The 18,720-nt window shown below is 36.4% G+C and overlaps 1 protein-coding gene across 2 annotated transcripts in view; it reads left to right on the forward strand.

The window, feature by feature from the left end:
- The window catches only part of LOC126382085 (D(3) dopamine receptor), a 171,547-nt gene that overhangs the window by 147,403 nt on the left and 5,424 nt on the right, over positions 1 to 18,720 (forward strand). For both annotated transcript variants that reach the window (XM_050031809.1, XM_050031810.1), the window contains exons 8-9: positions 15,344 to 15,513; positions 16,487 to 16,613. In XM_050031809.1, coding sequence (XP_049887766.1) covers positions 15,344 to 15,513; positions 16,487 to 16,613 — 297 coding nt within the window. The remainder of the gene's footprint in view (positions 1 to 15,343; positions 15,514 to 16,486; positions 16,614 to 18,720) is intronic.

Below are 18,720 nucleotides of genomic sequence, written 5' to 3' on the forward strand. Positions count from 1 at the left end.
TTTCAATCAAATATACATCAGGATAAGCAGTTTTTTGTAATTCGTGTTCATAAAAGCCTCCCAATATTTCGTTACTTTTTTGATCTTCAATTTGATAAGTGACTGGCTTCGTATTTACACATTTTTTAATACGAAATATCTCTGTAGACCAGTTAGGTGTATATCCTTTGCTAAAACTACTTTTATATTTGCTTATACGAACGTAGTCACCAACTTTAAATTTATGACCATTTTTTTCTAATTTATTTTTTCCGATTTTCATTATATTATTTTTTATGATTGGTTCATTTTCATAATTGATGTCGATTGGTTTGAACTGTGTAGTACGGTGTTTAGTATTGTTGTAGGTACACACGATTTTATTTAACGGTATTCCTACCCACTTGTAATTGCCATTAAGACTGAAAAGTTTGTATAGTTTGGTTTTCAATGTCCTTATAACTCTTTCCACAATAGAAGCTTTTTTAGTAGAGTATGTTGAATAATGGTTAACAGATAAAGATTTCATTAAATTTTGAAAAATGGTGTTATAAAATTCTGTTCCTTGGTCAGTTTGCAAGTTGATAGGCTTTCGATAAGAATGCTTGACTATTGTCTCAAAAGCACGAGTCACCTCTTCCTTATTCTTCGTTTTAAGCGGTATTACCCACGTGTACTTTGAAAAACAGTCTATAACAACTAATATGTAATTATGACCCCTATTATAATTCTTTAAATGTTTTAAATCAATTAAATCAGCTTGCCATAGATCATCAATTCCTTTTAATATTACAGAACGGCGAATAAAATTTCTTCGTGCCGGTCTGTGAATTTCATTTACAACTTGTTCTTTAATCATTTTGTTGTTTCACCTTTTCGCTATATTTTTTCCTCAAATACTGATCAAAAACGTCTGGTAACTCTGCTTTTAAAGTTTTTAACTTTGAATCAACGTCTTTTAGAATGCTGCTTCTACAAGCACTTATCAGTAAGTCTACATCTGTCTTTGTGTAAGATTTAGTTGTAATTTTATCAACATATTCTTTATTCACTACATCATCGGATTCTGTTGGAGTCTTCACACCTCTCATTCTATTCAAATGTAAATTGATTTCTCCGTGTTCTACTTTAAGTACTGATTCTTCGCTAAAATTTAATACGTCGGATAAACGCATCCTTTTATGTACGTGGTGGCCGAATTTATCAATATTCATTTTAATAGTCTGAATTAACGAAAGGTTGGTTTATAATTAAAACAATAATCATGTGTTTCTCTATTTATTTATTCTTGCTAAAATGGTATATTTTGTCACTTAATATTTTATTTTGGGTGATAATTCCCCGTTCTGTCAATTCTTCTATTATGGAAATCATTTCATTATCCAATCCTGTGTTGCCAGCTTCTCGCGAAGCTACTAATAATTTTAATCGCTCAACTAATTCGTTAGGATCATCCCAATAAATGTAATCAACATTTTTATTTATTTTTTTTAATACTGGTAAGCCTTCTCCTTTAGCAACACTCTCATCTGTACTGTTTGCTGATATAGAACGAGCTAATTTGAACATTGGTTTTATGATTTGTAAATATTTCCTTCCTTTATTGCTTTTTATAGGTTTTCTTGGATCATAATCTCGTCGATGAGCGTTTGTGTCTATTAACATTTGTTTATAATATGATTTATCGTTTTCAGATATTAGGCTTAAATCAGGAACTTTTTTGAATAGTAACTCTTTTAGACCTGGTGTAATTTGATATATACATCCATTTATTGACATTTGCTTATCATCAATAACCAACCGGGCTGAGCCAAGCATAAGTTTCCCACGTTCATATCTTGCACCAAATGGAACGTCTTCAAACACTTCCGGAGAAAGAGACCATGACGATATATTTTTATGAGGACTTCCATGAGATTCAATAGATTTGAAAGATTCATCTATATTATTATCAGTTGTAATACTTTCATCCCCTGAATCTTCTTCGGTGGTGTTATCAGATTGTTCCTCTACATTTGAAGAAGCATTTTTGTGCATTAATGTTTTATCCAACTGTACATTAGCAAAAGAGTCATCTCCACTAGATTTTATGTTATTCATGGAATTATTTAAAATTTGATTAAGTGGATTAACTATAGGCTTAAAAACGGTTTCCAGTGCTTTTTCATTATCCGACTGGATATCTCTCATCTTACGAACCTTCTTTTTCACTGCCTCTGCAGCATTAACTATCTGTCTTTTTAACGATTGTTCCATTATAGAGATAGCTTAATACGTGTTTTGCTTTGTACAGCGTAGAGACGAATAGGTAAATGAGGTTAAAGTGATACTATTTATAAATATATATGGTTGACGATGACAAAGTTGAGAACGCTATCATACTTGAGATAGACAACAGAATTTTCAGTTTAGTCAAAAACTATAAATGTATCAAACATCTTCCTGTACCCCCCTTCATTTTTTCCACAATCTTTATTTATAACTACATAATTATAGTTGTTACTCCATACCTTTGAACACATTTCTCTAAATTGTGCCCACGACATGTCTGTGCCTACATGTTCATCGTATACATGTTTTAGATTGATATCGTCCTGTTTAAATAATACTATCAAATTTGAATTATCTCTAACAAGTTGTTTAGGAATCTTAGTATAGGTCTGATTTAAATAAAAGCTATCTATATTTCTATGTCTCCCCATAGCAAAATAATCCCGCATGTTGTTTTGATTTTCACAGGCGACGTCGTCGAATATAATTATAGAATTCGAACGAGCCTCCTGCGGGCTTAGAACTTCATCTTTTTCATGAAATTTATAAAATGATACACCCGGTACCATTTTTAACACATTTTCTAAATATTCATACTTTGGTTGACAAAGAGACTTGGAATATACATATAAATTTCTATAACGAAGACCATTTTTATGCAATAAAAGTCCAATCATTAAATTAGTTTTGCCGCAATTAGATGGCCCACAAATAATGCACCTTATTGTATTCGGCAATAGTTTTCCATGACGTCGAGTGTCAGAGCTCGATATAGGACAGATTTCAGGTAGTTTCAAAGCATGTTTCTGTTTCACAAATTTCATTATAAGTATAAAGCGATGACAATTTGTCTATTGCGTGTTATAGCTTTTACAGCAATGAAATGTATTTCTTGACGCAATGTTATTTAAACTTAAATATTGATGTGATATGCTGTCCCGTAGGTTATGAGCATTCTAATTCGAAATTGTGACAACCACAAACGGTGGTAATACTGTTTTACGTTGTCGATTAGATAATTATTTTAAAACAGTTTATTGTTGTGTGAATATACCTACTTTCAATTTGTGAATTGAACATTCTAGACGAGTTTATTGTTAAAACCCCACACGGAACGGAGTGTACGCAAGCGAACGAAGTGAAGTTTTGTGTTTTAACGATAAAGTGGTCTAGAAAGCCAGGACAAAAATCTAGACTCAAAAAAATGTGATATGAAATCGACTCGTGCTATACTGGTGAGTGTTGTAGTTGCTAACCGATTGATCGTAATATTAAGAACCATCGATGTTATTGGGTATTTCTAGACCATCGAAGTGAAGGGATTCGCGAAAATGTTCTTGGGCATTCTAGACCATCGAAGTGAAGGGATCCGCGAGAGCGCGCGCGATAGCGCGTTGGCGCTCGAGCGATCCGACTGAACGAAGATGGTCTAGAATGCCCAAGAACATTTTCGCGAATCCCTTCACTTCGATGGTCTAGAATGCCCAATAACATACTACTCGAGTTGTTTTTTGTATTAACCAAGTTGTAGTGAACATACTTTTATACATAAGTAAACGGGAAAAGGCCACGAAGTTCCACTTCCCACCAAAAAGTTTTAGTGTCATCATCATTAATTTAAGAGCAACGGTCTTGTAGCATATTCCATGCTACTTTTTTAGGGAAAAATATGGCAGTGGTTTCCCTTTTGCCTTCCGCCCTGCAGTACTCTGTCTGACGCCAGTGAAGTTTTAGTGTACTTGTGATTAATCCATCATCCAAGATGGCAACCAACCAATAACCAGTCCATAATTATGGGTAGAGCATTTGCGGCCTCTTTGGTTGAAGTCCTCAGAAGAATTGTCAAAATAATAATCGTGACCGTAATTCTCACTTCCGTTCCCGCCTTTTCTGTTTACTTACTTTTTAAATTAATTAATTAGTTGTATAAAATTTTCAAATATAAATATTTTTATTTATTCTATTTAATAATATTGAAACGAAATGAACGAAAGTGTGTGTGGTATGTTTTTTCTGTATGATTTGCCTGATTTAGTTGAATTTCTGCTGTTGTTTTAAATTGTTGTTGTTTGTTAAGTGTTTGTTGTTGTTAGCGTAGAATAAGGAATACTTAATACTACGTATTATAACGGCAACTCTCAGCTCCCCACCAGCTGAGCTGGGTTTACCTCACCCCTCCTCGGTCTTACTTTAGTCGTTAATTGTATAGGCGTCAGACATCACATACACAGATGGCGTGCACGATAAAGTGTCTGTGTAAAACAAGGTGTTTTAATGAAGTGTCCGGGGTGTGTCCTTAACGTTTTTGTGATCTACTTGTAGAGTTTCTATTATCTTCTCTCTTGCGCAGAGCGATTCAAATTTTGTATCCCATCTATTGAATAGACTTTCAACATTATTACCGCAAATTTAATACCAATTTAATTTATCGAATATACCTAAGAGAACAAAATAATTTTGATCGTGGTTTCTACCGCCTAACAACTAAATTATTTGCTCATTGTTCTGGGCTTTATGATAATGGAAACTTCCAATTTATATTTGCTGGGAACTAATCCAGTAGACTTTAGAATAGGCTAGATGATAATCAAGTCAAATGAGATACGTTTATCGAAACATCAAAAAGGCGTTTTTGTATGAGAAAGACAAAACGGGGATGGTTTTAATTGGTGCGTAACTAATTATTAAAACTGAATACGTTTACTCTTATCATCATCGTAGAATATCTTTTACCAATATTCTTTTCATTCACTCACTCATTATCTCACTCATCACGAAATTACAGAAACTACAAGTAGGTACTAGTAGTATTAAAATTTTGCATTGGGGTTCCTCTTAGATCGTAGAAGCTCAGTACGGAGGGATTTTGCGACGGCGAGTTTTATTTAATTTATAATCTTTTTCCTTCAGAATTTACAGTTGAGTCTTTTCTTGTTTCTTACGAAAATTAGAGAATACCAAAGAGGCAAATCTACAAGGAGATTATTATCATAAGCCTGCATCTCACTACAGAGCCATCTTTTTCTTTTCTGTAAGCTAGTCTTCAAAAGTCACATTATAAAACTCATCTTTACTCATTAAGAAACTGCAGAATTTCACTCTTTTCTGTTCAATATTCATAAATTCGCAGTGGGCAAGTCACTTCTTTATTCATATTGCGGGTAGTTAAAGTGAATTCATTATCAACCTCTCGGTCACTCGTTGGAAAAAGAATTAGTAAGGTCATAATTACGTCCCAGTTTAGTACTTTTGTTAAAAAAAAACACAAGTTTAATTACACTTTAAAATTAAATTTGGAACATAAAGATTAATAATTAAATGCCTTATAATTATAATACCCACTGTTCTGTAAGATGACATTTGTATTTAATATTTTTCAACCCGATTACTCAAGTCATCGGGGCAGTCAATCGGCTCGTGACAACTCTCATTCAGATTTTTTTGACGTGACTTATTGTAGATTTACCGCAGATGGTATTAACTACTTGGCCGGACAAATGGGGAGCGCTGAAGGCTCTCACCCGGTACAACGTTTAAGACAACAGGCCTGGGGTGCCCAGTTGGGCGCGAACCTAGGCTCAGGGCGTCTCGTCTGAGAGGAAAAATATTTGAAAGAATTGATCGTCCCTAGTGTGTCGATAGCGATAAGCGCTGATTGAGGGAAATCGTCGACCACGTCGGCGGGGTCGGTATCGGGGCCCTCATTCAGCGCTTATTGCTGTTGGCCCACTGGGGTCGATTAATTTATTCAACTGGGCACCCTCAGGCCTGTTGACTTAAATTTTGTGCCGGGTAAGAGCTTAGTGCTCCCCATTTGTCCGGCCAAGTAGTTAATGCCATATGCGGCAAATATACAATAAGTCACGTCAAAAAACAAGTGCCACAGCTACTCATACATAAGCATTTCTTTGTTATATTTTGTGACTACCAAAAACAACGTTGTAATAGCAGAATCATTTACATAGTTATTACCTTTATGATTAAAGCGGAACTGTCAGTATTCGTATAATGTATCCCACCAAAAACATTACCGTTAAAAAGGCGGCCCAGTTCTCGATGGCTTTATTGAGCTAAAAAAGAATCGAAATACCGAAAAATGCATTTTATGATACACCAAACTTAAAAAGGTACGGTTATGGTTGTGAATAAAACTTTGTTAAATGTACTTATCGAAAACTTTAATACTCAAGTAGCTAGAAACTTTTAGAGCTTGTCAAGTTTTCTTGATATAAACTTAACTTTTGTACTACAACTTGTTTTGTACAACAGCGATGAAGGAAACCAAACATAGCAATAGAAAACTCTTCTGGTTTGTTAAGTTTGACAAGTTTTATATGTACCTATCACACGAAAACCTGCCAAGATCAAATTTAGAAGTAGGTATGTATTAAAAGGTAAATGCAATAGATACCCAAAGCCGCCTGTTGTACTATCTAACTGATTACAATTGTTTATTTTAAATATTTATTTTAAGTGCAATAAAGAGTTTTTGTATTGTATTGTATTGTACCCAGCCACAGGGGGGTAAAAAGTGTCTCGAAACCGTAGTGCACGAGGTGCGAGCGGCCAGTAATTGTGAGAACTTGTCCTGTGCGCTGCCGTGCGCTTTAGAACAACATTCTGTCCAGATGTAATATTACGGAGTCAGGACAGGAAAATGTAGAATAAGCCGAGAGATTATTGTGACAACCACCTACAATGCCTTTGATGCTTTGACTTTCAGAGACATTAATTTAAATATTAGCATTTTGCTAGTATTCATTATTAAATTATGACATTGTTAATGTTACGTAATATTACTTAGAGGAATACCTACAGATCATAGTAATAAGGGATATGTTAACGCCTCGAATACTTTTCCAGCCTCTGTAGTTTGCTCCTATGACATGTCGACAGTTTCTAGTCTTTGGTCAACTGAGCGTTGCCAGGTCTTTTTAGGCTGCTCTATTTTGCGAAGAGTTTAACTAAGTATCTTAAAATAAAAACCTAAGTAAAAGAGGTAATTTATCCCTTCCGATAAACGTGTGTGGGCCTCTCAACTTTGGGAGTGATAAGGTACATAGAGGAGTACAGTGTAACCTAATGCGCTGTATGACGAGAAAACAATATAATTATATATAAAATGATATACAAAATACACAATTAATAAAAATAACGATATAAATAACATGAAAAACAAGAGAAATTACAGACATAAAATTAAAAGACAAAAGAATAATAAAAGGATAAAAGAAAAAAAAAAACAGTAAATAATCCAAGCACTCTCTCACATCACATTAAAAATTCTAATTGATATTAACTCAGAATTATGAGCTGAATCATCCCCCTCAGTATTCGGTACGGTATCACTAACATCCTGCATGTATAAATGTAGGAGCGATTTTACGAAATAACTTCTAAAGACCGACGGGCCTTAACCCGCAATAATCCGAAAGGAAAGTTTTTATTCAGTGTTTTGCAATACTGGGTTCCGTTTGATATTGGCAACTTTACAAACGAAAGGTTAATCTCGACACTGTCTGAAATTCGGGTCTCGTCCCAAATCAGTAGGCTTAAACCGCTGCGTGTTGGCAAAAGTTTAAAGAGTGCAGGGTTGGAATCAGGATGAGGTAGATGTTTAATATATTCAAATTCAAATTCAAAAATATCTTTATTCAGTAGGTAACATAGTTACACTTTGAATCGTCAATTTTTACATAACGAACGTCTCATCCGCCTAAAACTACTGCAGCTTCTCACAACCTGTATAGCCGGGGAAAAGAAGCTGCAAGAAAAACCTCGGCACAGGGCCCTAGACGTTATAAAATAATTTATTCACAAAACAATTTTGCAAAATTGGTACATTACGTGACTGAAAAATAAACCACCTCCTCCAATGCGTCACATCGAGGTACCCAACAAGCTGGCAGCATTGTCTCTCTGAATTGCCAAACTAACCCTTTGAAAAATAATACTACCAGTCCCTGCATCGCTCGAAGCCCCCATGATACAGATGTTTTATAATATCATAGAACCATTTGCATAGCTTACTATTTTTTTCAGACAGACTATTATAGTTCATAAAAATCAATATTTATTTTTATTTTAATGCACTCTTAATAGACATAAAAAAAACATTTAAAAAAGTATTAGTGACATCGTAACGAATAAAGAACGGGATGATTCCGATCATGATTCTGAATTTTAGTTTTTTTTTATAAATATTAAGTTTTTTTGTGTTTTTTTTAATTATTTTCAATTTCATACTTTTACGGTTGAAAATTCCACTTGATATTAACTCAGGATAATGAGCTGAATCACTCTCTTCGGTATTAGTTACGACTTCATGATGTTTCAATACTAAAACAAAACAATAACTATTCTAATAAATGATCAATTAAGGCAAACAAAAGTGGTACACTTATACATAAAGTTTCCCTGGCAGTATTCGGCCAAATCAAATTATGACAAATGATTTTAGACGTTCCAAATCACCTCAGATATTTCCGCATAAAAATAAAAATTAACGAATTAAATTTTTATTTAATTTATTTGTTATTAGGAGAGTTTACGGCCATATTATGTTATGTGTTATCAATAATCAATAATTCTTTAGAATTATACAAACAAAATACATCCACCAATCAATTTCCTGTTGTTGTTTGAATTGCTGTATTGTTTGTAATGTTCTTGTCTTTTTTAAATTCTTTATTAGTTAATTAAGCATTAGAACACAAAAATAAGAATACAAAATTGTGCCTATTTTGTAGTCCTCTATTCTCAGTAGTTCTACATAATCCCCTATTACTAAACACCAGCAGTTATATCATAATAAATTGAAGTTTTGATTACCAGTGTAATAACAAACCTAATAGTCCCTGCATAATCAATGTTGTTGTTGTTGAAAAGGTTATGAATATTTCAGGCTTTATGAAATAATGTAAATTAACGTAAAGTATTTAGCATGTGTCACATTTAAATTATTTAGTGCCATAAAATATTTTTAAATTCATCTTTTCATTCAATAAAACTTAGAATAAATAATATTATGTACTCTTTTCGCTAAGACATAGCTGAAAACACAAATACTACTTAAAATAAGTACTTTATTTTGCACAAAACGAACAAAAAAATTAAAATAAAACATATAAAAAAGAGGACAGAATTTATTGTATTTTTTCCCTTTTACTTAGTAAAGTACAGAGTAAATCTTGTATTTATTGATTTTTATGCGGATAATGTCATCTCCAATATGGTGGAGTACACCTACTCGGATGCTAGGATGAGTAACCAAAGCTGTTACGGTTTACCAAATAAATCTGAAGATGGCAAACACCCGTATTCTACGAGCTCGAACTGAGCGTTTTGGTTTTTGGCTGATATTTACGCCGTCGACTTGAGAACTTTACTCACTGGAGTCCAGTATATCATATACTGCAAAATGCATAAAAAGCCTGAGCTCACTACATCGTATCATATTAGATCGTCCCGGCACAGGCAAAAAGATATTCTTTGTATGAATTTGTATGGCGCAACTCCCACTAAACCGTTCCGTCGCCGACCAACACCATGCCATTGTCGTGTACCATGCACCGACCGGCCAGAATTCCCGGGAATTAGTGGGAACAGGCCTTTATACGAAAATAATGACGTCAAGCCTCCACTCCAGCTTACTGGAGCAAACCCGAGATAAGATTGAGGCGACGTCTAAGAATATTGCGAGCTGAGTTCAACTAAGGACGAATACGGGCGTAAATTTTTAAGCATTCTTGTTTTGTAGATGAAATTCAAGTGTGGCTGCAAGTTGTCTTCTGGTGCCACTTCCATACTAATCTAATATAGCCTACAAGATCCCACTGCTGGTCAAAGGCCTCCTCTTCCTCTTTCCATTTTTCGCGGTCCTGTGCGTATTCCGGCCAGTCCCTCCGGCGTCCAAGTCTACTTACATACTATTCCTGTGAAATAAACACTTCATTTCTTCTCAACAAACTTTAAGATAAATACGTTATCTTTACACACCCCTAATCTTTACTTCCAACGTCCAGGAACGTTTGAAAGCAACCCTGAGGAACGACAGTGTCCGAAGCTGTTCCTATTGTGGGCAAAAAGGGGTTTCACGAGCTAAATGGCTCTATTGAGATACACCAGGGCCTTTGTTTAGCAAAACTCTGACGAAAACAGTGAACTGAACAAAAGAGCTTTCACCAAACATGAAACGCGAGACGTGTCGGAGCATGTTTTGAGAAGAGCCAATTTATTGGGTTTATATACGCATTGTATACGCGCACGTTATGATGTAGGGAGATTAATACTTTCAAGGACAGACGATATTTTATCTACAGACGTCGTTCCGATCCCAAATGTCATACTATTATTAATGACCGGTAGTTTGTCCGTGAAAGTGTTAAAAAGATTCATACCGTTTTAGTATTGTTTTTAATATCTAAAAATATTGTTTTTGTTAAGCCATTCGACCCGGAGTTAGCCGAAAAGCCTGCAAACAACCTGCACTAGAGAGCGTAGTTAATTATGCTCTATACCCTTTTCTGTTGATTCAGTGGAGTCCTGTGCTCAGTAGCTGGACGTATAGGTGTAGGCTACTTACGAGGGGAGGTCAAAAAGTTCGCGGAATGAGGGGGAAGGGGGTCGAAATTAAACACGAAACTATTTTTCCTTTTCAATATATTCTCCCTTAACCTTAACACATTTTCCGGATCCATCAAATAATTTGTTTATTCCATCATAAAAAAAAGATTTCTCTTTGCTGTTAAAATAGGCCGAAATTGCAGACTTGACTTCTTCATCATCGCCAAATTTTCGTCCACGCAGTTCCTTTTTCATTTTTGGGAACAAATAATAATCGCTGGGGGCCAAGTCTGGACTGTAAGGCGGGTGGTTTAATTTTTCGAACCCGCATCGGTGAATGGCAGCCGTCGCAACATGGCACGTGTGGACGGGTGCGTTGTCGTGCAAAAGGAGCACACCTCTTGACAGCTTTCCTCTTCTTTTTTCCTTGATAGCCTCTTTCAATCTATCCAGTAAAGAAGCGTAGTAATGTCCCGTTATAGTCACACCACGATCTTTATAATCAATCAGCAAAATACCTTCTGTATCCCAAAAAATAGTGGCCATGATCTTTCCGGCCGATTGTGACACCTTAAACTTCTTTGGAGGAGGTGTGCCTTTTTTATGCCACTGCATCGACTCTTGCTTCGACTCAGGTTCATAGTGGTGAACCCAGGTTTCATCTCCAGTAACAATCCGGGCCATAACTTCTTCCTTATTCTCTCCACAGAGCTCTAAAAACTGGCGAGAACACTCGACACGCTCGCTTTTTTGAAGTGGCGTGAGCATTCTTGGAACCCATCTTGCGCTGACCTTAGTCATCCCAAGATGTTGATGTAGGATATTTAAAATACTTGTTTCGGATACACCGACCATTGCTGCAAGCTGCTTCTTCTTCAAGCGGGTATCTTCTAATACAAGTTTCTCTACTTTTTCGATGATTTCCGGTGTGGTGGCCTCAATGGGCCGTCCGGAGCGGGGGTCATCTTCAATCGACTCTCTTCCTTGCTTGAAAAGACTATGCCACTTGTAAACCATGGTTTTACCAGGGGCAGAGTCCGCGTAAATTGCTAACAGCTCTTGAAAAATCGTCTGAGCGGATTTTCCTTGCTTGGTGAGGAACTTAATGACGGCGCGGTGTTCAATTTTCTCCATATTCGCTGAGTTCTTCCCGATTCACTTGTTTGCTGGTCGATAGTTCAAACGTTAATGACCCGATTTGCTTCAAACTTGGTACATATACTGTTAATGAGGTGTGCAACTAGCGGCTACCTGTACGAGCAAACCAACCCCCTCCAACCCCTCCATGCCGCGAACTTTTTGACCTCCCCTCGTATATTTATAGTTATGTGATATTTTTGTTTCGATCTGTCAACGTCTCTTTTTGAGATTTTTTTTTACCTTTAGGCAATACATAAGCAGCAGTTTGCTGTCGAAATTAGTCCTTCATAATTTCATTCGAAAGTAGACAACTCTTTGTTTTGAAAAATGTATTTATAGATTCAATATAACTTATTACCTTTCACATATTCTTTTTAATCTTCAATAATAATAATAATAAAAAAGTTTATTTAGGTAAAATCTACGACACACATATACATTTAAAATAAATAAAATACATACAAAATAAGTATATTATAATTAAATTTTAAATTACTAGCCGTGAAATATTATATTACTAGGTATTCATGAAATTTTAAGGCTAGATCTTATTTTATAAGACGTAATAAGGAACCTTTTCAAACTGAATTTGTAATGGTAAACTGAGTAGCCTATTAGGAAGACATTGAGTCAGAATAAGGGTCCTATCTCACTAGGTAACGAAGGCGCAATCACGGTTCAGGCACTAACAAATGTATCATCATCCCCCTAGAATTTCCCGTTTTTCACAGGGTCCGTTTACCAAACCTAAAGATTTGACAGGTCCGGTTTTTTACAGAAGCGACTGCCTGTCTGACCTTGAAAACTAGCCCAATACAAGGTCACATACTTCCGAAAATGCATTTGTCGGGGATTTGTGGGTTTCCTCACGATATTTTCCTTCACCGCTGAGCACGTGATAATCATTTATAATCCAAACATAATTATGAAAACTTATTCGACAATCATTGGTTGAGGTCTATCATGGATGGGAACTTGCGACCTTAAAGTGAGAGGCAAGCGTTCTACCAACTGGGCTACCACGGCTTTAACCAACAAAATGTATGCAGTTGTATACATTTATACAACCTGCCTTACCTGGTTGGGCCACCAGTTCGTTTCCGGCAATCGAATCCCGAATTACTGTTGATGTCACTTAATTACTGGCTGGTGATGCCACTGTGGTGTCCCAGTGAGGTAGGGCCCTAAGCGTTTTAGAGACCATTCCATTATCCGAGTAGTTTCCTTGAGCTGCAAATCGTTAGCAACGTGGGAGCTTGTCTCAGAAACGAATTTATGTATAATATAATTCTGAAGTAAGGAGAACTCCCAAGTACTTTCAAGCGAAGGCTTCACTTTGAGCAGCTAATGAGGGACTTTCCAGACTACGATCCCTAAAAAAAACAAAAAAACAAATGGCGCTGTACAGATTGGCTTTCCTACTTTCTAATTTCATGGATTACAGACATAATAATATGCATCTTTTATCTTTGTTTTTGGGTATTAATAATGACCCTTGTTATTACACCCAGGCACAAGACATCTTTCATCAATTATTATTCATAAACTGCCTATATACGTCCCACTGCTGGGCACAGGCCTCCCCTCAATCAACCGGAGGGGGTATGGAGCATACTCCACCACGCTGCTCCACTGCGGGTTGGTGGAGGTATTTAAAATGCCAATTATTATTCAGATCATTTTTTTTTGACGTGACTTATTGTATATTTGCCGCAGATGGCATTAACTACTTGGCCAGACAAATGGGGAGCGCGGAAGGCTCTCACCGGGTACAACGTTTAATACAATAGGCCTGAGGGTGCCCAGTTGGGCGCGAACCTCGGCTCAGGGCGTCGTCTGAGAGGAAAAATATTTGAAGGGTCGGTATCGGAGTAGGCGGGCTCGGTATCGGGGTGTTTTGATCAAAATAAAGAGAAGTAATATAGGTAGAAACAGAATTCTATACGTGTCTGATCCAAATATTATGCAACTATAATAAAATAACCAAACCTAACCTGTAATAAAATGCCATGTCAAAAATTTTTAACTGTTTGTATGAATAAATTATTTATTATTATTATTAAAAAAAACCTATTATCATTATGATTTTTACATTTGCCTCTGCCGTTAGATTTTATATTTGAATAGTTATGTACGTACTCGAGCAATTAATAAATAGGTAGGTAATTATCACGTTTAATCTGAACATGAATTCAAAAACCAATTCGAAAATTATTGGTTTAGGCCTATGCTGAGATTCGAACTTGCGACCTCAAATTGAGAGTCAAGCGTTTTACCAACAGGGCTACCGAGGCTACTGCTAATAGTTCAATAATAACCAAAGTTTGTGTAGTCGGTCATCGACCTACAATCCACAAGACAGAACAAGAAATACGATTTAATGTTCAAGTTTCTGTATAATAAATTTTCATAAAAAACTTTCCTAACTCCTAAAGGGTGCTTTCCATCTTTCTCAGGCAACGTACTTTTATTTTTACGAACATTTCAAGTTCGTGAACATAAAAGGCGATTCCAAAACAAAGAAATCGATGTCAAACTTCCAGATTGATTTCGATCGTAAATATTTTATGAACAACTCAACAAGCTACGGTAATTTTGATTTATGGACCTTTACAAAATCAAAAAGTATGTTGGGGTGATTTTAAAAGATTTCGATCCTAGGGCTGATAATCCTTTACGACAGAAATAGTATTTCAGTCACAGTTGAAAAAAAAGTCAAAGAAAGTATTTTCTTTTGCGTCTTTTTACATTCTTTTTCTTTTACTTCTTTGTTGGAATGGAGAACATTCCAACAGCAGGGCTAACATGCGCAGTTTTCAAAATTCAAAATTTTGTAAAAAGCGATAAGTTTGTTTATTCCCTAACATGCATCAGATCGCTTTAAGTTGTATTCTAATTACTTGTGGCTCTGCCCATTCCATTAGGGTATAGCATAAGATAAGCCTACGACTGCATCCCAATCGGGGTAGACAGAGATACATCCATCACAAGATGAACTAAAAAAGAGGGTAAGAGTGTAGACAGATATGTTTGCCCTTAGAAGATTATGGGTCTACTATTCCACTCCAATTTCATTAGGTGTCCCGTGATCATGGCACTTGCAACAGTGTTGAAATATCAAGAGACTTATATCCCTGATAATAACGCGGTAAGAACCCGGTATTATGTGTTTTAATTAAGATGGACTAAGTACCCACGCCTCACCGAGCTTTCTGTTAGAACCAACGTGATAAGTGGTTTTGTAAGGTATGGCCGCCTACAATGGTCGAGCCAACTGTGTAGTGGAAAAATAGAGTATATTTTCAGAAGGCTCTTTTCGAATGAGATGATTCAACATTTTCGTTACATCTAGGATAATCTTCTTTACGACTGTTTCTTCTGTTGACAGGTTTTTAGCCAACCGCAAGAAGGGGCGGTCTTTGTCAGCCAATGCTGTGGCCAATGAACAGAAGGCTACCAAGGTCCTCGGCCTGGTCTTCTTCACCTTCGTGCTGTGCTGGGCACCATTCTTCTTGCTGAACATATTGTTCGCTTCGTGTCCCGCTTGTATAGTGCCAGGTGTGTGATATTACAATACAAATATACAGGGTGTTAGTGACATTGTAACGAATACCTTGAGGGATGATTCAGGCTATGACTCTGAGTTGATATCAATTTAAAAAACATCATGAATTTTGCAACGGAAAATTCCACTTGATATTAACTCAGACTCATGAGCTGAATCATCTTGGATATTCGTTACGGTAACCTATTATTGAGCAGAAAAGTCACACAATATAGAAATAAAGAAATGGCAAATTATTGTCCTTAAGACGCTCTTGCGTTATTTTTGTTTAGATTTAACAATTATTATACTCATATTGGCCCTGATTCCTGCAGAAACCTCTTAATTTTATCTTAGGTTATATCTGTCATTTTCTTATCCACCGAAAAGGAAAGGGAATGCTGACTGAAAACTGTTAATTTGTAAATGAATAATATGCAACCCGTTTGACGTATACTTAATTCTGTCGGGTTATTGACCAACGTACACTTTTTAAACAGTTTAGATTTCTGCCTAAAATTGACGTGTGTTCCATAAATTTTATGCCTGTAGATTACTCGTCCCGTTCCTTCACTCCTACCTCGGCGGATAGGAAAATGACAGGTCAAACGTGAAATAAAAATTAGATGGTGTCTGCGGGAATTAACACTATTGTTTGTGAGAAAATAAATAGATCTTCCTTTTTGATATATTTTTAATGGCGTTTGCTGTCTATGTAGACGTGAAAAATATCGCGGTCGGACACTGTATTGTATACATTTAGATATACATCGTTACATAAGTTTTCGCGCCTACGAAGATAGCGTGACCCATGCCGCGGGGTGGCCACACCACATAAGCACGTCGTCGTACTTCTGTGACCCTTCGTTTATCGCATTTTTATACTTACCTTAAATTGAGTCAGAATTATTTCGTCTGTGCAAGACCGAGATTATTGTATGGAGCGTCCGAAATGTGTCACAATATAACATGTTTACCCTATTTCAGAACATGTGGTGGACATCTGTCTCTGGCTGGGCTACGTGTCCTCCACCATCAACCCTATCATCTACACTGTCTTCAATAGAACCTTCAGAGCTGCCTTCCTCAGGCTACTACGATGCCACTGCTCCAGGTATGTACTGAGTAAAACACACACGCAAAATTCACATGAAAAACAGACTCTTCTCTCGTATGGGTTATGAGACCTATGACTTCAACAACCTTGTCAGTATGAGAAAGAATAGTGATCCATGCTTCGGAGAATATGTTAAGCAGTCGGTCCCGGTTACTATTTACTTAAGTAATTAGGTAGCCCTTAAAGTCTTTAGTGGCTCAATAGTGAGTAACGCTGACACCAGGGTTGATGAGGTCAGTTATTGGTCGCACAACCCACACGGGAGAAGAGGGAGTTCTAAGATGGATATAAGAAATTGTACGGTAATAAGTTAACAGCCATTTATGGATAATCCATCATGTTGGAAAAGACACAATACCTAAGTCAACTTTACAGAGTGGTTTGAGGTGAGGCTGGACTAAAGTCCAGCCAAGTAGTTAACGCCATTTGCGGTAAATCTACAATAAGTCACGTCAAAACAAGAAAAGGCGTCACCCTCCTCAAACATTATTTTTGTTTGAATAGAAAACAATAAGCGAATATACACTGGATCATGTCGCATTGAAATCACCTTAAACACACAAGAAATGTTAGTAACTACGATCTACTCTGAACCGGTGCGCGTGTATGAAACGATTGATGTATGTGAAGCGAGAGAATTATGTCAGGATTGAAACAAATGGAATTTCATATTTTTTGCTTATCCCGGTCGGAAAATGGCGAGGTTTTATATATTATGTATGTATTATTATTCGACAGAATGTCTAAAGATAATGGTGCTGATTCCTGCAGACGCCATCTTATTTTATTTTAAGTTCATTCTGTCATTTTCTCATCCGTTGAAAAAGAAAGGGACGGGTAATCGACAGGCATAAAATTTATGGAATACACGTCAATTTTAAGCAGAAATCTAAAACAACCGCCTAAAAATTTTACATCGGCCAATAACCCGACAGAATTAAGTTGACAGCATAGGTCAAACGGTTTGCATACCAGCGAGATACCTTTTTGATTCGGCCGGGTTATTCATTCATTTACTCATTCTTCCTAAAATTAAGAGCTGTCAATCATGCGTCCCTTTCCTTTTCGGTGGATAAAAAAATGACAGGCATAACTTAAAGTAAATTTAAGAGGTGTCTGCAGGAAGCAGGGCCAATATATAACAATAGTTTTAATGCGCGGTACGAGTTAGGTCTGTCAAAGTACAGAAGCTAGTGTTGTGAATCATTAGCATAGTGTTGTATCAGTCGAGATTAGCCGATCGATTATTTTCTATCTAACAGCATACATTTAGTAACTATCAAGATAGATATAACCATTGATAGTAACATTGGCATAAATCAGACTTTATGTACCTACCTACAGAGCAGAATTTCAAGTTATTTACAAGCTTTTATGCAAAAAAATCTCGGACCTCACTTTCCCATTCGTCACAGCCATACTTCATGCATAGTCAAGTGGAGTTATGTTTGACGTGACAGACGACAGCTTTAAAAAATGCAATCAGTTGTGATGTATAGACACATACCGAAAGCGGTTTCGTTTGGGTAATTCGAAATAGTGCACATTCCGCTTTGAAACTGAACTCACTGGATTTTCCGAGTCAAAGAACTCAAGAGTACGTTAGTGCATATTTCTTTTGAATTGGACACCTTTATTGGCATTACCTAGCATCGAGAAAAACCTGGTTTAACGATGCTATACTTACGTTAAAATCGTATTATTAATATTAATTCATCATTTCCCTACCATTATCCTGTTTTTTCACAGGGTCCGCGTACCTAACCTGAAGATTTGACAAGTCCGGTTTTTTACAGAAGCGACTGCCCTTGTCTGACCTTCCAACCCGGGAAGGGAAAACCAGTCCAATACATGTTACATGTGGGTTTCCTCACGATGTTTTCCTTGACCGCCGAGTATGTGATTATCATTTATGATACAAACATGAATTCGATAGCAAAATTAATACCACGCATCCAACCATCATTTGCGCAACCGCGCATTGAAACTTATATTAAGTAAAATAATAAAAAAAAAAAAAACATGTTTTTGTGGTAAGCGGTGAAAGAAAACATCGTGAGGAAACTTAGATTCCCGGGTTTTGCGAGAGAACAACAAAGTGTAT

Source organism: Pectinophora gossypiella, chromosome 3, assembly GCF_024362695.1.
Source record: "Pectinophora gossypiella chromosome 3, ilPecGoss1.1, whole genome shotgun sequence".
Classification (NCBI taxonomy): Eukaryota; Metazoa; Arthropoda; class Insecta; order Lepidoptera; family Gelechiidae; genus Pectinophora; species Pectinophora gossypiella.